We start from the raw sequence: 24,571 nt of genomic DNA on the forward strand, positions 1-24,571 counted from the left end.
TTGTTCTCTTGTTACGTTCGCATAGGAAAATATTTGCTTGTCCATGTGATCTAACGTAAAGAACAACTTGATTCCTTTTGCACTACATGGAAAATATTTTTCAAATCCCAGTTTTTTTACGTAGCAGTAAGAAAAAAATAAAAGCATTGCTTATCATGAATGAGGAAAACCTCACATCTTTTACGTGCTTGATTTTTATATCATATCGCATAGAGGGAGTATGGTACTTGTTTGTCATGTGTCAGGATTAGTTTATCATTATCACATTATATATACAGATTTATTGCATTAAAAGAGAAAACTTTACATATACATAGAGATATTGCAACATTAATTACAATTTTTACTTATAATCTTATCGTTAGATTACTTCCCAAATTTTTCTAGCTAGAGAACTTTGGAAATATTTTTTATATTAGATACCTTAAAATCTTTATTTTGAGAATGTTAAATAGTATATAAAGAAAATTTATATAAGTAAAATTTCTTAGAAATTAAATGAAGAATAAGGACTGTTCTTCATTTGCATCTATTAAGGTTAATTCGCGAGTTTATAGCAATTACTTAAAAACTTATTTTCAATTATTAAAAAAGAAAAATATTTAAAAAATTTTCAACACAAGATTTGTATCTATGATTTTATTTATTTATAATATTTTGTGAATAATATACAAGTGCATATGATGATGCAAATGTGGTAACATTTTTTTATTTTTTAAAGATATTCGAATTTGAACAATGTATGCGTTATAATTTTTTTATTTTTTTTGTTTATTAATTACATATTAATGATTATTAGTTATAGCAATCACAAACTAATATATTAAATATATTAACAATTTACGTGGCACAAAAAAAGTTTAAAATTATGTTATCGCATATGATCACATAACAACAGAAATATTACGAGATTATGTAATATATAAAATTATTATATAAGTCTATCGTTGGGACGAGGATCAGGATCTTCGGGATAATTTTCGATAATTCTGATTGATTCCTGTGTAGAATTTAAACTTTTATTCTTTCTTCGTGGCGGCGTAGGAATTTGTTTCGAATCCTCGGCTACGTTTTCCAAATTTTGAAATAATCTGCTAGGCTTCTCAGGTGCTTCTCCAATAGACTTTGCGCTATCTTTGTTATTAATCTCAATATCTCCAAAGAATTCAGAGGTTGATCTTAGCTCTGGCGTAACGACAGATGACTTGATATCAAGACTTGTTTCGTTTACATTCTTTGCTTCGCATTCTTCGTTATTTTTTAGATCGATGTCCGTCACCTTCTCTTCCCAGACGCAGAAAGCTACTTTTCTTTTCTTCGGTGTCGACGTCGAATCTCCGAGGATTTGATCCAAGGACACGGACGACTGATCCGACGTCTTATGCTCAAGTGTTTTATCGACTAGAATGTCATCGCTAACTGAACTATGTTGATCTGACATATTTCTATTGACTGCATTGTGCTTGTCTACGGGTACTATATTTGGCTCGAGAAGCTTCTCCATAGGCTCTATCCGTTTAGAATCTCCGTTCGTATTTTCTCGTTTCGCAGTTTCGTCCTGCTGATCTTCCTTCTCTAACATATCCGAAAGCGCCGCCTCCAGCTCGGTGAGGCTCGGCGTCATCGAGCTGAGGTTGCTTCCGTCAGCCGCCTCGTCATTCAGAACCTTTAACAGAGTCGAATGATCGTTGTCCAGGATCTGAGCCTTAATTCTCGGTTCCGGACTCGGCGGCGGCGTCTTCATTCGCTGCCCCTGACAATCCTTCTTCAATTCGTTGGTCGTATCCTTGGCTAACTTCTCATCGAAGAAGTCGATGATTTCCTCGTCGATCCCTTCCAGCATCTCCTGCGGCAGCGATTCCTCCGATATCGTTCTGATTAGCTTGTTCGTTACGTCGGAATGTGCACGCAGCTCCTTCGACTCGTACGGATCGTCGTAGAGCTCGCTCTCGTTCGACAGATTACGGCCAAAGATCAGCCTCGATTGGTCGGATCGATCGGATTCCCGGATGACGACGCCGTTCCTGCAGGACCCTCCGATCGTATCTGCCAAATGGAACGTCCGCGGTTTAACTAGTCACGTACGCGAATAGTTGGGTACCTTCTACCACTCCGGACGATTATCCGAGACCGACCGGGATAGAATCCAAGAGCGGATAAGTACGTGGGTAAGGGAAGGTGCGCGCGCGATTGCGGTCGGACGTATATTCGGTTTACATGGGCGACGATTTCTTGTAAATAGGGGCAAGAATTTCACTCATCGTCACTTTTCACACATTAAGATTTCTATCGAGCCGTTTCTCTTTTGGACTTTATAGAATTTTTAAACGAGAAGATAGGATATCGTAGAGTTAAAATAATTAAAAATATATATCTATGAATTAAAAAAAAATTTAATTTAATTATTTTTATAAGGATTTTTTAAAAATATTATATTATAAATTAATTTTTAGCGTCGATCTCTTTCTATCAGTTAAATTAGAAATGATGGAGAATAGACTTTTATATAATATTAAATTTATATCTTTTAATATGCATATTACAGCTCCATTTTCGAATTGCTATATTATTATTATTACTATTGTTGTTGATATTTACCTAAAGCCGAGCGATGAAGTTCTTCGTTCAAAAAGAATGGCTCTCTGCGAACCGGTGACGTCGCTAACTCGCAAATCGGTGATACGTGACAGATTTCCGACATTTTGGGAGGATCGAAATATCTTAATGGTTTAAAATAAATATATCACACATTAAATTATGTTCAACCAATCTCGCATACAATTTTGTGTATATTGATCTCAGTACCTATCTCGATCTGTGAGCCAATCATCAGGATATTTTGATTCTATATCGGAATCAAACATCGGTGACGGTGCCTTGCCGAAAGATTCCGGCTTCTGCAACGGCGAAGTCATATCTCGACGGACGCATGAGATTTCGACCTCGGTCGTTTCAGCCTCCCCGGTCTCGGTATGTTGCGAATAGTCGACGACATCTATCCCCTTCGAAAATCTTTTCTCTGCTGTTTCGTCGTTATGGATTTGTGGCGAATACTGGAATTTATATTCATGATACTAATGCAAACGTGTTTTCGTCTTTGGATAATAATATTTGGATCAATTTTATTGCACAAAGAGAACGTGAGTGAACTTTTACGAAGTATTTTCTAATCAAAACGATGATATTTTATGACAAAAATTAATTCGCTAGATGTCGTAAAGATAATTTAAATGGATTCGGAATGGCGAAGAGAATGAAGATATACATTTCTCGTACGATTTGATGTCTTAGTCGTTTTAAAAACAGCGCTAACAAGGCGTCGGCTTAATATCGATTTCGACGCAGCTCACTTTATAAACGTACCTCGCCGGAGAGTCGCCGGTTCGGGTCGCAATTACTGATGTCGCTGAGGTCCCAATCTTCCAATTTATTCGGATCGTACTTCATGAATCCGCCGTCGGTGACCTCGTTTTCGCTGGAGCCCAGCTTCCCCAGTATCTGATGCGCCGACAGGTGCTCGATGCTGCCGCGTCGCGGAATATAATCTTCGAGGCGTACGCTGGTTTTCTGCAATCCAGAATAATGATATAATCATTACTCTTAATTCTCTTTGAACATTAGCGTAGCATGCGCGTTTAATTAAAGTGTAAGAAAAAAAATTAAAAAAGATTTAGAAAATATGACTTATCAGGATATTTTTAAATAATGAAATATGAAATATCAAAAAATATTAGATATTTCAAGTTTTAATACTTTGTAAAAATTGACTCACCCTCTTTTTACAATAACTGATTCTCACAGAAACTCTAAAAGAATCGTCTGTACATTTCTTCGCGACTATCTTGACATTTCAGAACTCCTGCGTTTGATCAATGAAATAAAATGACGGAGAATTATTATACTGAACTACCTCGGAGAAAGGCGACAGGAAAGATTCGGCCGGAAGCGAGCCGGTGCTGCTTCTGACGGGTCTCCTCGACTTCATTTTCTCCCCCGTGCCTCTCTCGTCCTTTGCCGTACTTTTCGCAGGATGCCTAGACACGTCCAACTCATCGTAATTCGGCAAGCTAACGGTGCTGTAGTTCTTCGTCCTTGTATTTGCTTCCGGTCTGTCGTCGTCTCTCGAGGGATCCCTGATCCGCTGCTCGAGCTCCTTCGACTTCCGTCTGTCCTGGCGATTAGGGGTCGAAGAGTCCTTGATCGACTGACTCCCGGCGAATCGCTCGTATTCCTCGTTCTCAAGAACTTTCCGGTGATGCTGGCCCGACTCCGAAGTCCTCGAAGTTTTCTTGTCGGTGGACGTTCTCCTGCCAGAAACCACCTCGCTGGATATTATCCTTCCGGTGCCGTTAACCTATCGAGAGAAATCATTATTTTCGTTAGTCGAAGTCTCGAATAAAACGAGGAATTCAAAATTAAGTATAGTTTCTAACAGCACGTTACATATATTTATTGCTCTTTATTTTTACATATAGATTGAATGCAAACCATGAATTATCCATCAATAGTTTTCAGGAAATGTAACTTATAGAAAAATTTTACCGTTTTTGCAGTATATATATAACGTATTTCTTTTAATTTTTTATTGAGAAGTAAATAGATAAAATATAGTCTAGATAAAATGTGATGTGAATGTTTATTTATTTTAATCTCTGAAGCTATATTTATATATAGCGTGCTTTATTTTAATACGATGTATATCTAAAAAATTATATTAACGTCATTTTTTTAAATTACAAAAGTTACATCTATTAACAAAAGTAATCAAAATTTTACAAGTTTTATAGGATATCGTTTATAATTATGTCATCTTTTTATGTGGGGATATTGCTGGATTTTTTCCTCGTCGAATAACTTGATAATTTAAACGTGATGGTAATGATATATGTATTACGTAATCGCGTTCATTCTACGTCGATGAAAATGAACGGGCATGTTTTAACTAAAGGAATATAGATCGTTTCACACAATTAACGTCACGCGACGTGGCTTTGCAAAAGCCGTACATTATGCATTATTTATTAAAAATTAATAAAAGCGAAGTTTTTAAAGAAAATTGTCGATCGCGATGAGCTATTACTCACTTTATGCTCGTAGATCTCCTTCGTCCTTCGTCCTTCGTGCTTCGGATCTTCCGGACAGATCTTTCCCGTTCCTCGCGTCTCGACGTCACCATCGCCGCGGTCATCGGCACTCGTCTTTGGCGATCTGACCGACAAATATAACGGTTCCTCGCATGTATCGCCGAGTCTTAAATTGTTGGTTACGCTGTCAGGAATCTCGTCCGGTTTCGGCGGCAAGGGTCTGCCCCTGTTTCTCTTTTTTCGTCTCGGAGGTGGCACAGGAATTACGTCCTTTAGATTGGAACCTATAGTAGGGACGGCAAACATATTTATCCGGGATTTAAACGGGCGAGCGTGTATATCTTTACAGTTACCAATACAACGATGCTTGTAGCATGCAGATTGAACGACTTTAACGACTTTAATAATGTCTAACAAAATCGGTGCGTCATTACTTGCGCCATCGTCGCAGCATTAACGCGACTCGTTAAAGATCTATGTAGAGTACAGCGATAAATTATACGGGCTTATAATATGCTTGGACAAGAGATGGAGGGAAAAGAGGGCAGACGGTTAAATTTGCGAGAACCAGGCTTGCTTGCTCGTGGCATACGCCCCGTTTACGGCTTCATAAGCTGCGGTAGTTGAAATTGCGTTCCACGCGAGACGATAGAAAGGTAACCGCGAATATATTTGGCATAGGCAACTAACACGGATTTACGCGCAACATCGCGAAATCATTTTTATATTCAATTTTTCATCGAGCGTGTGTCTTTTATTTTCTTGAAAACATAAAGGAAATGTACTGACATTTTTTTCTTTAACGAATTAAACAATTTAAATAGCGATATAAATAAAAAACAGAGGTCTTGGTAATATTACGTTATTTCACATTTATAGGTTTCTAAATGTTTTAATTCCCCCCCTTATTATTATTTATGCAGGCATCGGTTTTGGAAAGCAATTTCTCAGATCTCAATTTTTGTTTGCTTAAAAAAAAAACAATTTATTAAAAAGAAAAAATTTGAAACAATATTATTAAAATTTAATATAATCTGAAGCTGTTTCTGATTAATAAATTAAATGTAAAAAAAATTTTTCTTTAATCGATTTTAATATCTTTTATTTCTACGAGATAAAATCTCATTTATTAAATATATAGAAAATTTAATCGGATACTTTTAATTTTTCTTAATAGATTTTACATTCCACCGCAATTCCATTTCGTTTCGCGTCACGCGTCTTCGGTTTGTACCTTAACGATCCACACCGGCTGTACAATCTGACGATAAATTATGAGCTTACAGCTGGATGTAGGTGTGGTAGCGGGATACAGACTAGTGTCGGCGGTTGAATTCGTGAGAGGCGAGCTCGCTCTCGGCGGGCTAGGCACTTCTAGATTAACGTCCACCCAGTCGCTGGGATGAAAGGGCCTGTCCACAGAGTCTATGCTACGTCCCCTTGTGAGCACCTCCCTTGGTGGCGAGCCGGCGTATCCTATTTCGGAGCTAAGCAGAAAAGATTAAGTGAGAAATGCCACTTCCCCTTTCGAGATGCACTATCGATGATGCACTATCGTACGAATGTAAATATATAATATTACTACGATATCGAATTTAATACGTGTAATCGAGCACCGTGCGAGCGCACCATTAGGAAATTCATTATGATTATACGCATGTGATGATATCTCTCCAACTTCACTTCCTCTTAGCGATACGCATTATACAAACACGAATAATTAAGAAGTTGAATAATTGAGAAGTCAGAGAATTTATAACGTTTTATAAATATACATTTAACAAGCGCAACTGCAATTTTCCTTCTTCTAAAGCCGAAATAGAGTTTCTTGAATAAAATATTAAACTGTGTATAGAGGGAGAGAGAGAGAGTTTCCGAGTGATTAATTTAATTAAAAATTTTTGAAAAATTGCATTTTAAAAATGCAAATGAATAGATAATTATACGTAGATGACATAGATATGACATTAGTATTATATAGATAATTTTGCATTGGGAAAACTTAAATCTGCAACATTTTTTCAAGCATGATTTTTCTGAATCATTAAACAATATATGTTTGTACGTGTATTATATTAAAACGAAATCCAAGCAGAATCATTCTCTGTTGTTTAGAGAGTATTTCTAGAGAATTTTGACGAGAAAAAAACGACACGAGATGAATCTGCATGGAAAATGTTATGGATGAGAAAATCTGGAAACATTCCGTTGTTAATTCTGTACCGGTTTCGAAATAATTCATGTCCATCAAAAATTACAGCTCGATGCACCGAAATAATCTGGAATCGCTGCGATGCAGCGTAACTTATATATCGGTTTATCGCAAATGCATTCCGTGTTTCTTCGCGTCCCCTGAGCTATAACTCTTTCGAGACACGAAACATTACTGGAATTTCTCTCATACAGCCTCCTCCTCGCGCACGAGAGTGCGCCTTTCAACTTTGTACAGAATAACCCCAGTGCACGCGAACGATTTGAAAATATCCGCAAAGAAGGAAATTCCATTGGTCTCGCCAGAGTATCTTTTATCAGTGATTTATTTACATTGAACTAACGTCAAATATAGAGTAACATTATAAACTATCTAGATCCACTAGGTACTATCAAGATTAAGTTGTCTTAAATTATAATTTTTCTAAATTAAACATTAATAAATAAATGATTATATGAAGATAATAAAGAGTTTAGAAAGAGAATTATTATATAGAATAATTCTAACGAATCTCTAAATTTTTCTGTGTCTATCTATTTTGCTAGAATTATTATTAGATTAGAAATAATAAATCAATACTTTCTCCTGAAATAACTGGAAACTTAATAAAACAAACTTAAAACTTAAGGGAAAAAAACAAATTATTTTCGTAATGTTAACAAAATGCTATGAATAACCGATTAAAATCTCTATTCTGTATTCCGTTTCTCTTATTCTGGATATATCGATATGTGAATATGATTGTTCGAGCTACACCAACGACGCTGTAACAGCCTATGACACGTTTATTTGCTATGTTAACCCGCGCACGTACATATATGAGTCGATGCGTAATTTATGCCACGGCGTGCGCGAATAATTTACGCGAAATCCTCATTTTCGCTGTTCTTGCAAGCTCAAGTGAATTAAAATTCACGTTGTCGAAACAATTCGTGCCACGGGCATATTATTACAAACATATCTGTTGTGTGCGAGCTCTGTCAGAATAGATTTATAAAATCTGCATATTTTCAATGCTACGAACGTGATTATTAATACGCGTTTCAATCAGCCATTTTTCACATTTAATTTGCATAACGTCAAAAGATTCATTTACTGATGCGATTTACTGACAACGTGTGGATACAACGTTCCGCAATTTCTTGCTAATAATTATCGAAGTGATCAACTATGAAAAGCTTACGATAAACGCATAGCTTTTCGTCCCTTAATTTCACCCCTATTCGGCTCTAATGCGAAAATAAACAGTACTCTCTGCATCGTTAATTACGATCTGATGATAAACACTGGTTCAGTGCCAAACACTCTAATAGTGCTCTATGAAGAATATCTTGTCAGTTACGAAATTGTTACAAAATTTCCGCATGTCATAATTTTACAACACGTGCTCGTTTCACTCATTATACGAAATGTGTTAATTAATAAATTATATCGGCAAAATGAGCTTTTGTCGACGCAGATAGACATAGACAATTAACATTATTTTACACTACGCCATTTATAAATTTAAAAAATCTTTTCCGATTAAATCCTGTTATATTCCTAAGTTTTTAATACAATTAAATAATAATTTCTATTATTTCGTAAATAAAAATATTTATCTCAATAGAGATAAAAGTATTGAGATATTTATGCTGAATTACTGTAGTATATAATGTTATTTCTCAATTACATAATAAAATAGAACAAGTAATCTAGCTTAAAATATTTTAATACATATAGGTTAAAAACCTTTGATATTTATCAGAAATTGAACTTGAGAAAAACACGTGTTATCGTAAAATCTGTAAAGAATCTACAAGGTATTTACAAATTGGGTACACATCTATACGAGTGCAAGTACTCACGTACTGTAGATCGTAATATGATATGGTAGGAATGCTTGTTTATCTGTATGATATGTTTGACGACAATAAATTAAAGATATTAATTCGCTGTGTGTGAGGCAGCGAGCCAATCACCTGATCATTACTACCGTAGTGAAGTTATATCGATCGGTTTACTCGCGTACTCGTTCTCCCAACAAGACAAAAAAATGTGATTGAAGTGGTCGCGTATATACCACGTGCAATTGTGGAAAAAAAGAAAGAAGATGTAAGAGAAAGTAGATTTCTTTGAACAGGTTAACATAATTAAGCAATGGAATTCTATAGTTTGCGCGAGATATGCATAACGTGTTACAAATCGCTTTACCTTACACGTTTTCATCCAGATTCCTAAAAAGATTACTGAGATTAATGTATGCTATTTATTATCGGCGGATCCGAAGTGTGTTATCGTGCACTTCTCTCTACAAAGATTACTGAGAAGATATGTATGTCTGAGAAGCAGAACATCGTAAATCCAAAAACTCATTATTTTTCAGAAAAAGTGCATAAATCTAGATTTTCTACTTTTCACATAAATTAATTTTCACATAAATTAAATATACGTGCTTTTCACATAAAGTAATTAAATAAATATATAAGATAGCTCACATACTCAAGCAAATTGAAAAATAGCGTCCTTGATGTTTATTTGAACAGATTTCATTATAGTATAAAATTCTAGTAATTTTTCTTATTTTTATCACAATTAAAACTTTAGTCTGTTTATTTTATTTTGTAGCTTATAAAGTTTATTTTTCTAATTACAGACATCAAAATTAATTTGAGATTCACTCTCTCTCTCTGCTTTCTTATTAGCCTTACTTATTGTTAGATATACACGATAGTTTTTATACTTTCGCACCTGAGAGCCAGATCTAGACGGTCTACTGACCTTAAAAAGGAATCGGTGGAACGAAACGTAGGATGAGAGCGAGCTAAAGCCACCGACCCACGCTCGATCATCGTTCTATGGATTCACTGTCACGCGGCCTAAAAGCTGTCTGAATATGGGATAAACCTGTCATGTGGCGTAGATCCTTTTCCACGATAACGAGGGAACCAGGGGACCAACATTCTGCCCGCAATGCGTCGCGCATTTTACATATAACATCGCATATAATGTCCCAATTCCAAAAATATTCGCTATTGAAATTTATAGTTCCTCTTCTCTCGCAATCGGTACATTACGATAATGCCAAATTTATCGAAACTGAATATTGTGTTATCAATAATAATTTCCCTAACCTACACTATTTACAAAATCATACAAATAATGATAATAATAATATTAGGTTTGTAGCTATTTAATTATTTTTATTAGATTCCAAAACATAATTTTAAAAAATACTAAATAAAAAGAAATAAAAATTATAAAAATAACAGTTTTTATTTCTCAATAAAAATAATTTTGTGAAAGAGAAATAAAGTCTTCTCTTTTGTAATCAATATATATAAAAAAAATTAATTGGATAATTATTTATCAAGTTATATCTATGAATTATACCTCAAGATATAACCAATATTTAGTTTTTTACATGCAAATTAATATATATACTAGAACAACACAAGCGCCATTCTTCGATTTTATATAAAAAGAATGATATTTTTATATCATTCTTTTTATATAAAATCGAAGAATGGCGCTTGTGTTGTTCTAGTATATATATTAATTTGCATGTAAAAAACTAAATCTCTATAAAGTTTGTTTAAACTTGATTAATATTTTTTGACAGAAATCAGCTGATTAAAGCGTTAATTTGTTAATTAAATTTTAAAATAATAGTATGTAATAAAAATTATAAAATAATAATATGTTTTAAATAAAATGTTATAGTACTTTTTAAACTCGATTAATATTTTTTGACAGAAATCAGCTGATAACTGTCAAAAGATATTAATCGAGTTTAAAAAATACTATAACATTTTATTTAAAACATATTATTTTATAAATTTTATTATATACTATTATTTTAAAATTTAATTAACAAATTAACGTTTTAATCAGCTGATTTCTATAAAAAAACATTAATAAAGCGTTAATTTGCTAATTAAATTTTAAAATAATAATAGGTTATAAAAATTAAAATGGTAATATGTTGTAAATAATATGTTATAATGCCTTATCTGCGATTAATATGTTTTGATAGAAATCAGCTGATAACTGTCAAAAATATTAATCGAGTTTAAGGAAAATTATAACATATTATTTAAAACATTATTTTAATTTTTATAACATATTCTTATTTTAAAATTTAATTAGCAAATCAAATTAACGCTTTAATCAGCTGATTTCTGTCAAAAAATATTAATAAAGCGTTAATTAAATTTTAAAATAATATTATGTCATAAAAATTAAAATATGTTTTAAATAAAATGTTATAGTATCGATTAATATTTTTTGACAGTTATCAGCTGATTTCTGTATCATCTTTTTTAACATAAAATTGAAGAATAGCGCACGCTTGTGTTGTTCTATTCTTTTTCTAAAAAAAGGGCATGTTAAATTGATTCTCGCAAGTATTGTTGTTTCTTTTTCGCGATGTTAATTAGCTGCCTCGATTTGCGTTGTGCGTTTTATTATAGCATCGATAGACTATCATCGCGAGGGTCAGTAGTTTGACAGTTTATCCAAAATAAAATTAAATAAAATAATAATATATGTTTTAATACTTGAAATTTGATTAATATTTTTGACAGTTATCAGCTGATTTTTGTCAAAAAATATTAATCGCGCACAAATAAGTTTATATTATAAGTATGTATTATAACATACTCGTATAATATTATTTACATATTTACAACATATTATTATAATTAAAATAATAATATTTTGTAAGTAATATATAATATGTTATAATACTTTGTCCGTGATTAATATTTTTTGACAGAAATCAGCTGATAACTGTGAAAAATATTAATCGTGATATATTAATCGTGTATATTAATTAAATAAATGTGTACATAAATGTATATATATATATATATATATATATATATGTATGTATATAAATGTGTACATAAATGTATTATACATGTATATAATATATTTATACATATTCATATATATACATATTCTGGTTTAAAGTATTTTATAACATATTATTTAAAACATAATATATTATTTTATTTTATTTTATTTTGGACAAACTGTTAAACTGCTAATCCTCGCGATGACAGCTGCTCGATGCTATAAGAATATATGCTTATATGCTAATATGCTATATGAATATAACGCACAACGCGAATCGAGACAGCTAATTAGCATCGCGGAAAAGCGACAACAATGTCAATAACATGCCTTTTTTAGAAAGGGAAAAAGTATAAAAACAAAAATCGATTTTACGGGAAAGGTCATTAAGTGCTTAAATATTAGCCACTTAATTATCTCTTAAGATTGACAAATGGACTATAAAACTTGTAAGTGCCGTATCAATAATTTAATTTTGAAAAATGGCAAAAAAAAATAAAATTGCGTTATTGCATGCGACACGAGAATGTGACCATTTAAGGTCGAGCCCACCACTTCGCTACCTCTCGATTCATTGTTAAGTTAGGTTTACTTTCGATGATGACGCTTAAGCGTTCGGTCATTTAGATTTCACTTAAAAGATGTTGCCATCGCACCAGGAAATTGCGTTCTTTCCTCTTTATGTGCGATATATCATGCTTTATTGCACAATCGACAGAAGATCATAATCATGATATCGCGTATCTATATGTGTCTAATATGTGTCGAAGATAGTGCCATTTATTTTAATTACATGATATAACTATCTATTGTCCACTTGACAAGTTTTAATATTTCGTCATTTATATTACCGCAGAAGGAATTATCTGCTTTATAGAACACGTGATATTTAATTATATCTCAATAGCAAGAAGAAGAAAAAGATACAAAAATAATATTTTAAATCAAACTAAATAGTTGCAAAAGCTACTTTCTCTTACTGGATTCTGAATGATTAATGTAAAATAATTTATACTTGTACGTTAATTAAAATCTTATTTGAAAGAATAGACTTTAAACATGAATTAGAAGTAAATATTTCAAATATATTACTCGTTTAAGATTTTAAGTAAAATAATTAAGATAATTATTGTTTTCTATTAATTATAATATATATAAAATATTTGTGAAGTATTTTCACAAATTTTTATTTATTATATTTATTTCTTTTTATGTGTTTAGATCCGTTTTTATTGTTTTTACAAATTGGTTTTAAAAAATAATTATTATTTTTGAAATAATAGAATATTTGTTTTTTGTCACTTTACTAATTATTTGCTTTACTATGTAACATTTAAAATAATATTTAAAATTATATATACAAATTGCAATTTTGTTTAAAAACTCTTCAAATATTACTTCAAGTAAAAATGTTCAATATTTTGCTTGAAATATTTTAATTAATAATTTTCATATTAAGTAGATAATTCCAATTTGTACTTTATATTTGTACTTATTATACGTTATTATTTTCACGCAAAATAAATTTTCGAGTAATATTTTTAAATGCATAACTATAATATAAATTTAAATAGTTTTATTTTTATATACACACATACACATACAATAAAATCATTCTCAATTTATGCAAATGTTTACCGCTGATCAATAATATAACTTTTATACCGAATGTTTCAAGATAGACGAGAAGTGGACACGTAACGTGATTACTTGTCCATTAAACTAATAAGCCATTAAGTCCACTGTTCAGTTCAAATTAGCAGATCTTCTTTCATAAATTCTTTTGTAATACATTTCCTGCATGTAAGTATAACTATGACAGCACATATATGATGACATTAATCACATTAACGGTACAACACAATTTTTCACATGGGTCACGAAGGGTAGCTGCCGTCACTTTCTATCAACTCAGGTATATCTTTAGAATTAATAAGGTCGCATGAATTATATTCCCCTAACCGACCTCTAAATGATTATCTCCGACCCACGTTCTCGCGCAATTAACAGCAACACGATGATGCGCGCTCTTGGCAATAACCGTGAGCGAAATTACAGCGACGTGACTCTTAAAAGTGACGGTGAAATCCTGTTATTTGTAGCCGACGTAACTTGCGTACGACTTTTTACAACTCGTAATCGCGAAATGTGCGCGAGTAAGATTTGAAGAAAAAAAAAAAAGAAACGTGTGCATACCTCGTAACTCTTTGCGTAGCACCTCCTAAAACTGAGCCTTCCTCCTTTAAACTTGGATAAATCTGTAACAGAAGTAAACATGACTGTTATATTCGCTGTTCTACATCTCCATGAAAGTTTAGATGGAGACTAAAGAATGCTATTTCTACTGGTAACGAAGTGGATATGTATTATATTCGCATGATAAGTGACATATAATAAAACATCATGAGAAGAGAGTAAAAATATAAAAAAGTATGTATTCTTTAAAAATATAGTTATATATACAAAAAGAGAAAAAGCAAAATAATTTGAGAATATTTTGATGTCTGAATGAATTGACATCTAAAAAGAAATTAAGCGCGAATTAATTATGTACAGTTTATATTTCTGTGAAAAATTAGAAAGAGAGAGAGAGAGAGAGAGAGAGAGAGAGAGAGAGAGAGAGAGAGAGAGAGAGACATTTTTTTACATTATCTCAATTACTTGAACGAGTAATATTTTGACGATGAATATTCTATTTAAAATACAACATAGAAATATTGTTTTTTATTCAAATATTGTGATATATTTTGGTATAAATACTTATTTTATTATAAATACTTATTTTATTAAATACTTATTTTTAAAACAACAAATTATATTTTAATAACAACATAATGGTAATATGAAATAGTTACGCAAAATTAAGATTACACAAGGTTATTCGTTCCGTCGATAGCTTAAAGGTAGCATCGTCGAGGATTAATAAGTTATTAACAACATAATTACTTCGACGGGCCCTTATGTTGGGAGAATGCGAGGGCAATTCTCTAGGCAGGCGTTGAGACGCGAGGTGGATGGATGAAGGATCGATCGCATAGAGAGCCGATTAAGCTAATTCGCATTACTTGGCTCATCGGCTCGTTTACTCGGCCGAAAACCATAGATGCAAGAATTTGCGCCCCATTGATTTGCGAGCGCACCAATTCATTTTTTTTTCACTCGCGGGGCACATTAATCATCCATAAATGTTCAATGAATAAAATAGCTACGTTGATTTTTCCTTTTAATTTAATTTGTTATATAAAACTTATAATTCTTTAGGAGCAAATTTATTTCTTGCAAATATTGGATTGTCATGCTTAAGAAAAATATAAATTAAAAAATTTTCCTGACCTTTGTTTTTCGCACAGAAGAAAATTAATTAAAAGACGGCATTTTTGTTAAAATACTATGAAAAATTTACTTAAAATAAAATGAAACCTCTTCAAGAAATTTTAAACGAGCGCAGGTATTTCAACGATGTACGCATTATAACTTGAAAATTTCAATCTAAATTGAACGTAATTAGTATTCAATTAGTGTTCTCTCTGTATACAATTAGTACCAGTTCGCTATAGAATCCTACTCTTATTAGTTTCGCGCTAGGATTAAGAGTTGTTAATGAAATTAGGAGCATATTCGTTAATATATAAATAGGATATATTTAGATTCTAAAGTGTGTGCAAGGTCCAAGTACTTTCTAAAAAAAATATCAATTATTATTTCCAAATCAACATTATCTTAATTACGTTATCTTCCAATTTTATTGAAATATATATATATATATATATATATAATCAGAGAAGAAACGATCAATAAACTTAACGGAAACACTACTTGGTCCCTGACACTCTTGTTGAAGAATTGCACAATCGACGAGCATCCTGTGTGAATCGCGTTGCATAATACTCTTTGTATCCTCGCGGGACGCAAAAACACGATGGCGTGCAAAAGGTGCGAGTAAGCACTAGCAGCGAACTCGATTCCATTCTGTCGTCTTTACGATCGGCCTTCGCCGGCTACGAGATATCCCAGGTGACTTGTTCATGACGTGTCGGATGTTCGCAGCACATTGAACAATTATTCCTATATGAATCAATAATATGCTGCGTATCTAAATGTATACACGAGATCTGTTTAACTCTATTATATATATATAGGGTGTGTTTCTCTATCTAGCATTGCAAGCATATTTATAGAATATTTATAGAATTTTCTTACTTATTAATGTTCTAAATTATATATACATATATATATATATAATTTTTTAAAAATATATATTATTCTATCTAGAAATAAAACATCGAAATAATTTACCTCGCTTTTTAGTAATAAAATGATTGCTTATTTTAGCAATCATTAAACTACAAAAGAAGTAGAATAAATTATTCCAATGCATAGATAGAATAATGCTATTTCAAACGCTCCATTCGTTCGATTTGGCTACATCAAGAAAAGAAAAAATAACCGAACAAAGCATCGGTCGAAATCGGTGCGCCATATGAAGGTCGACCGCTTCACGCCACAATGATTTCGACAATTTGAACGCCAGCCGATCAAACGCTATTTCTCGCCAATTTTATCCACATTCGAGAATACGAGTAAATATAATTTCTTTTTTTTATTTATACAGCTTATGGACTAACTCCATAAATTGTATTTAAAACGTCGATTTGCGAGGAGTATTACATCGGAACTTTATAATTCCCCTTCCTAGTTTCAAATATCCAACGCAATCGTATAATTTAAATTTTGTTGTACACACTCCCTATAAGTTATTGAGCCCTTGAAACTCAGCAAATTCGAACAAGTTAAAACTCGGTCCGTAATAGGCAAGGGCCGATATGCGATACAACTTCAGCGTAATACAGATACGTTGTAGCTGACGCGGCAAATAATAGGGCGTTAACGAGATTAGCGGGATGAGAGCAGGGTCCTCTCTCTCTCTCTCTCTTTCTCGCATCGATCTCACGCGCACGGTGAGACACGGTGTGATGTTACCTTCCATATATGTATATACATATGCATGTATATCCGGCTGTGCTGTGCGGTATGAACCAGCCCTTTGGAAATCGTACACGTGTCGCGCACGCGGAACCTCCGGGCGCGGTTTACATTGCAAATTCGTTGGGAAACTTCTCGCGTGCGACACGTTGCCGGCGCGAGTCTCTCTCGGTGTACAAAAGTTATTTTACCGATTAAATTACGTCCCGAAACTCGCTGTCACTGTCCGGTAGCATTGTTTCAGCAATGTTGCTCGCGAAATACATTCGGCGAGTCCTCCCGGGACTCCTATCGTACGACTACTACTTGCAAAAGTATGCGTCGATGATACATCGCGGATATCGCAGATTTGTTTGCAAGGAAACACAGATTGGAGAACTCGAGAGAGTTATCTTTATCGAGAAATTAGAGACTCACTATTCTCTGTACTTCTTCTAGACTTTACCGCGTCATTGCTACATCCTTCGTGAACTAAATTTTTGATATAAATATTTGTTAACTTGTGTGTAGAGAATTTGATGAGAACTTTTGCGTAATTTCGATGAGAAGATCGGAATTTCTCGCACAAATATGCGAAAAGGTGTAAATTTCCCCAGTGAAATAAAACAAGTTCCGTATGCCATCCTTGAGATTTACAGTTTGCAAAAGCATTTTACATATACCAGCTGCGAATGTTAATGCGATAAGAAGTTGAGACTTAGCATGAAATCCGCGCAAATTGCGCGCGACACCTGTTATTATCAAAGTTTTACATACCTCCGTGACAGTAGGCAATTTTCTGGGTTCCTGCACAAATATCTAATGTAACTTTCACTATCTATTAATAATATAGTAGTGTAGGTCGATCGGCCAACATCTACCTTCGTGAAGCTGCATCGGTGAAGCGATTGTTTCTCTCGAAGGATTTTACTTAAGAAAATGTGAATTTTTTTCAATTGGTTGGATAATAATAACATATAATTTATATATATATAATCGTAGAGACTTTTTAAAAGAAATGTAGCCAAAAACTGATTTTTTGAAACTGATTATATAATTACTTATTTTGTTGCGCGTGTAATGTAAAATAATTATCTATTATCGATCACTATAAAATCGAAAACTTTTAGATACTTAATTAAAAGTAACAGTCTTATTTACACCGACTAATCAACTTATTGTTCTGTAAATTTTATAATTTTTTCATTTACAATTTTTTAAAAATCAGTACTGCAAATATTTATACACTTTTTTATCAAAATTTATATATAAAATCAGATTTATAAAAATGTTATCGTTAACTTTTAATTACACAACATTCCGCAGATTATAAAAATCTCATTAAATTTTCTGTAGAAAAGTTTTGTGCTGTTGCATTTTAATCAACTTCAAATATCGCTGAAAAGTATAACGTGCATTTCCGGAAGGGGCTCTGATCTATCTAACAGTTATTTCCGTTGACAATAGTCTACTGATACGCAAATATCGCTTGCCTTCCTCTAGCATGAAAAGGATCTGTGTCACCGGTGATACCGTCATAAAGACGACGGTTCTATGTTGTATTATGTGTATGTTGTGCTTTACGTAATCTTTATTCCCCCGTTAGATCGGTACTAGGTACCCCGATGTTTCAATCACGAGTAGCAGCGAACGTATCACGTGAACGTAATTGTGTTCATACAGTTGTACGAGCTCTCGCACATATGGTGTACATACATACATGTATAATTCTGTATAAGCATGCGTCACACTAAGGACTATTATATTTTCCATTTCGACGAGCTCATGCATAACAGTGAGATTAATAACGTTTCATTAACAATTCAAACCAGGTTGCAGAGATTTCTTCGATTCGTCAAATCTAACGCAAATTTAATTGCAAAAAAATGAAGAAAAATTGATATGAAAAATTAAAATTGTGAAATTATTTCTTACTTATGCAACGTAAATTAATAATGTAAAAAATTAGATTGTTCAAAAATCTAGATTAATATAAATCCTTTAAAAATAACTTTTTTCGTTGAATATCAAGCTCTAGAGTATAACGTAAGATTTTTTCTCCTTGTTTTAGCATTCAAGATTTTTCTCTGAATATATGTACATACATGTATATGAATCAGCAAAATATATTTTTTTAAGCTGTCATGCCCGTAAGGTAGAAATGTCGAGCGCGATAAGGAACGGGAATTAAGATTAGACCGATTCCGCCATTCTGGAATAGTCAACAATCGTATTTTCACAGTAATCTTAACTCGCCCTCGACAAAGATAACAGAGATTTAGCAATCGAAACAACGCCTTATTACGGTATTATTACGACTATTTAGATGAATCGATATTATGACTTTTTGGATGAACTGATGCTATCAAAGTTTTTATATTTATAGTTGCATGCATAGATAGTTGTAAATTACAACTTGTAATGAGCGTAAAATTCATTTTCGCGTTATATCGGTTTTCCGATTTATAGGTCCCGGTTAAGATTCGTGTACATACACGCTGCAGGAACAACACGATTGCGCAAACATAGATATTATATCAGTTCGGATTTTAGCGTGAGGTATGGCGTAGGTACACACGACGCGAGTTTGAAATGCCGCGGAATGCAGCACGCGACGAAGAGTACAGGATGAATAATACGCGCGACCCACGTCACTACAAGAGAACAATTTAATCGAGTCTAAAAATACTTGGATGATCCGCGATTTGACTCCGGTGGTGCAAACAAAGCAATTGTTTGTTAATCAACGGTGGCGTGCATGACGGAATCGTGTGGGCGAAGGTAACGCGTTAGAAAGAGGAATATATTGAAATGAAAGTAAGCACAATCACGCGCAATTATTAAATGCACTGATACGACATGTTGCACATTTTTTTACATGACAACTATTTATTAATAAATTTAAATTTCAATAGACTAGAAAGAGCCAAATACAGAGAAATGCAATAAAAATTCATTTTTCTTTGAGACTGATTAATTGTGCATAGGACGCCAATTTTTCTTAGTACGATATCATTTAATTAAATAAATCTCAATTCCAGATTTTATTTTTAATAAATTCCTCTGTCCTTCCTAAAGAAGCGTAGGCTAAAAAATTATCGGAACAAAGTCGCTTATTTATTAACAATTATTTCTTATGCAAAAATAAAAAGATCATGCTGCAGAAGTATTTATGCAGAAAGAGGACAAGAGCATTCACAGTAGTATAGTACTTGCATTTACATTACGAGCATTTTTCCCATTCCCATTTTGCCGCGAAGGCCGTGGTAATTTTCAAGTGAATAATTTTTCCGATATTAGAATAAAGTGAAAATTACAAGAAGTGGGTATCTAGCGACGACCTTGTGACTCTCGGTTTTCCTTCCTGTACCATTTCTTACACGCGAAATCCTTGACACGCGACACGTTTTCTCGTTTGACGCCAAACTTATCGCACTGTATCTAATTGACTGTACGCTATTCACGACTTATATTTGCGTCTCTCTCTTCTCTCTCTTTCTCGAATACGATTGATCGATGGTCATCTGTACCATACTGAACGAATCGCTTTTTAACGCATGGAATATATTGCTGTTTGCCCTTGAACGGAAACGAAAACATTGTCCAAGTGAATACTGAATTGAATATATTAGAATTTAGAAGCTATAAAAATTGCGCAATTTAAAACGCGCAAAATTTAGGTAAATTTTTAATAACATATATAAATTATTAAAACAGTATTAAATTTATTAATTACATTTATGTGTTCTACGCTAATCATTAAGCTTTCGTGTCATCTTTCGGAAATTGTGTGCAAAATAAACATTGAATCAACATTTTCCTAAGGAAGCTATCTATGTGCATTAAATTTCTTTGTGTAATTTAACGTATCTATGCTCTGTCAGGTAAAAGCAGGGAAATCAGCGTCATTACAGCGCAGCGGTCGTATGTAGTAGTTACATCCGCATATCTGAGATTCCAAATTAATCTGACACGCACGGCTGGTACGCATTCGTAGATTCGTGCAATCCGTGCATACGTTGCGAGCGCGTGCATGCGTTATATAATAACGAGGACACACATCCCCGCGTGTCCGTTTCAAGTGCACGTGAAAACCAGCGTTCTTCGACTGTGCGTTTTCTTTTTATGTTTCCGTACTCGGTCTCTCATCGTTTGTGTACAGAGAGACGACTGACGAGCTTAATGATCGTGCAAAATTATATGGCAAACAGATGTTTCTCGTAACGCGCCATAAATGCGACAGTCATCACATAATTATACAAGTCGTCGCGAAATATTTTCTACAAAAACTCGTACTAAAAGATTTTATAATTAGAGGATCTATTTCACTGATAATTATTTATGCTTTTTGGTTTCGAAAGAGTAAATATCAAATTTTATTAAAGGATTATTTGTGTAAAATATATGTGTATGTTGTATAAATATTATATAGGAGACGCATGTATAGTTTAGACACAAAATCCAATTCCGTAAAATAGAAATAAAGCGAATGATCCAAGTTGAAAAAAAATATAATCATCAAGTTTTATCGCCGATATTTACATAGATAACGTTTACACGTCTTGGAAATTGTTAGAGAATCACTCGCGCGTTGGGAGCCATAAACACGCGGTCAATCGCCGACAAATACATGCTTGAGCAAGAAGTAAAACGTTTCCGTCGTATACATACCCGATGCGCGCATCGTAAGAAAACCCGATCCAACGGGGACTTGGAGTCCTGGGTCTTGGAGGTCCTCTCTTTGCACCATGCTTGGCCCATTTTTTTTCTATCTTTTCCACGGATCCTTTTCTAGTCAAATCGCTCGTGCGGCGACCAGTGGTTCTTCCTTTACCGATAAGGCTCAATAATGTAGGCCATCTTCAAACCTGTTCTTCGTGACCTGCCGCAACCGGCAGGTGTTCTCTACGATTGCTTCTCGTTCGGATCCTCGAATGTAAAAGAGAGATCCCGGGACCCACGAGGCCCGGCACTGAGAGGCAAAAAGAAAATGCTGACACGTAAGCGTCGTCTTTCCGATGAGTGATCTCTTCTCGCTACTCTGAAAGGCAAGGAAATTATTCCGTTGACATTTTGATCCTCGTTCGTTTCGTAACATAGTGACATTAATGCCCATTTGAACTTCTCACTATTAGTTCTTATTTGAGAATTAAAATTTAAAGACAATTGTGAGAAATATTTTTTTGCATATAGTTTTAAGAAAATATAACATGATATATAATTATTTTCTTAAGATATAATAAAAATCATGTAAATTTTTTTAGAGTTGCAATTGTGTTAATTTGCTCCAATATTTATATATGAAATTAGATAATATTGAATAATTTAAAATTATTCACTATTTTTTGATAGAGATATATTTGAATTATTTAATCTAAAAGAAATTTATTCCACACAAACACATACACAAATATAAAGAATGAATGTCTTTATATAAATATAGATATATTTTTAAAAATAAATTCTTATATAAAATTGATTATCTGTTACAATGATAAATGAATATTTAATTCATTGTATTATAAATATTTAAAAGTGTCTAAAACAAATTACATCCATAAATAAATCCATTTTTTTTTTAACTCTAGGGAATTAAAGTTGACGAAATTAAATTTGAAGCTATTTTCTTTTATGCTTAAAGAAATATATTATATGTATTATGTTGAATCAAACTCTCTCTTGATTCTTATCAAAAATATCAAATCAAAAATATGAATCTGCGATGGACGGGACAGTCGTCTTGCTCTTTCCATGAATGGACGTACGAGTCGCGTATATCGAATTGGCATTGAAGAATTGTACACGGTCACAGGAACCGCCTTCTTACGATGCGTCATGTGCGCTTAAAACTCGCTTACGCGCGCGTTTGCCTTCGAACATTTCGCGCGTAAGTAGGCGTTAAGAATCTACACGAAATAAATCACGAAAAAAAAAGAAGAATAAAACTGTTCATTGCACTCCTAAACTGCAGTCAATGACGCATGAAGTGCCTGCATCTATTTAAACAATCACGCATATGATCGTAACCGAAAAACGCAAAAACATTGACAGACTCGATAATACCCGTCTACAGGCGCGTGACTTCCCAAACAAGATCAAGTATAGTCTAAAGAACGTTTATACATAACATCTGAAAAATTAATACATTTTTTAGAAGCATCTTCGCATCCTTTTTTAAAAACATTCGTGTCTCTTGTACAAGTTCGACGAGCGTCAACGTACCTCCTCTTTTCGAAAGCAAGCTTCCGTGATTATTCAAACACACGTCTCTCGGAGGAACTAATATCACGCCATCGATGATTATGACGGATCACCTAACACGAACACGACCGATGTTAATACTGACGGAACACTCGCGGCGATACGGCGAACGGGCGCGGCGACCGCGACTGCGGAACACGCGGCTGGAGAACAACTGGCTGGTATCGCGTTGGTACCGATCGGTCGGACTCGCAGCACTGAGTTAGCACACCGTGGAGCACACTCTGGAGCACACACGTCGTGCCCCGAAGCAGCACCGAACAGCGAACAGCGAGGCGCCACGGCCTCGGCTTTCAAACCGCAGCCTCTGCTCTCGAGATGGGCCTCTCTCGCCGCGAAGAGATCGGCGGCTCTCTTCTTCCACCTCCTCCACACCTTTCCTTCATCCTTGGCGGTCTTCGTTTCGTAGTTAGAACGCGGTCTCTTCCTCCTTCTCTTTCTCTCTCTCTCTTTTTCTTTTTCTCTCTGCGAGTATAGTTATCTACCTTTACCAGAAGAATTTTTGCCCTCCTCTCACGGGTACTGTTTCCCCGCGCCCAGATGCACTCGGGATTCCACAGCTTTCTTTTTCTTCCTCTGTCTCGTGATACTCTCGACAATCGGTGCTTCTTTCTCCACCATCTCACTTCGGGACCACTCTTGTTTCCCTTTCTGCTCTGTTCGCATTTTGCCTCTTAGAGGCATTGCATTCGCGAGATGTGCATTCGTGAGAAACTTTACACTTGATGTATTCAGAATTATCCGCTTTTACAGTTTGTGATTTTATATACATGTACGTGTTAATCAATCGTATAAATTACTGGAATACGAGAATCTATTGCATATTATTCGATAGACCTTCTTTAATCAGTAGAAATCATGAAAGCAAGGAAGCTAGCTCTGGTCTTGCATGAGATTTATAAAAGATAAATAAATTTAATCGAATTTATTAATGAACAATTATTAAGAGAAATTTTTAAACATATTTCTTGTGCATTACTGAGCATTTTATAGCATAGAAAACATGTATGTACGTCCATGCGTGATTGCCTGCGTACTTGCTTGCATAAGCATTTATGGTTGCATCCGTACAGGTGCTTTTGATTATACATGTGTGTATGTGTTTAAATTACTAAATTTCCATAAAAATATGTTATTTAATAGGAAGAAAATTTAAAACAAAACATTTTTGCAAAATTAAATATATAAAGATGAAGTTATTATATTATACTTCTAA

At 33.7% G+C, this 24,571-nt stretch overlaps 2 protein-coding genes across 2 annotated transcripts in view; one reads left to right on the forward strand and one right to left on the reverse strand.

The window, feature by feature from the left end:
• Nucleotides 1-24,571, forward strand: part of Phyhd1 (Phytanoyl-CoA dioxygenase domain containing 1) — a 184,068-nt gene that overhangs the window by 131,566 nt on the left and 27,931 nt on the right. The gene's annotated exons all lie outside the window — the stretch shown is intronic.
• LOC145947484 (uncharacterized) lies at nucleotides 411-23,650 on the reverse strand. Its single transcript, XM_083057269.1, has 10 exons — nucleotides 23,317-23,650; nucleotides 21,766-22,135; nucleotides 14,329-14,390; nucleotides 6,369-6,571; nucleotides 5,085-5,368; nucleotides 3,911-4,354; nucleotides 3,364-3,567; nucleotides 2,806-3,053; nucleotides 2,599-2,720; nucleotides 411-2,046 (listed from the first exon to the last, which is right to left on the reverse strand). Exons 2-10 carry the CDS (start codon nucleotides 21,853-21,855, stop codon nucleotides 932-934), a joined length of 2,772 nt encoding a protein of 923 aa, XP_082913395.1. The 5' UTR covers nucleotides 21,856-22,135; nucleotides 23,317-23,650; the 3' UTR covers nucleotides 411-931.

Source organism: Prenolepis imparis, unplaced genomic scaffold (genome assembly GCF_030444845.1).
Source record: "Prenolepis imparis isolate NDT839.2.m4 unplaced genomic scaffold, iyPreImpa1.0 SCAF_2, whole genome shotgun sequence".
Lineage (NCBI taxonomy): Eukaryota > Metazoa > Arthropoda > Insecta > Hymenoptera > Formicidae > Prenolepis > Prenolepis imparis.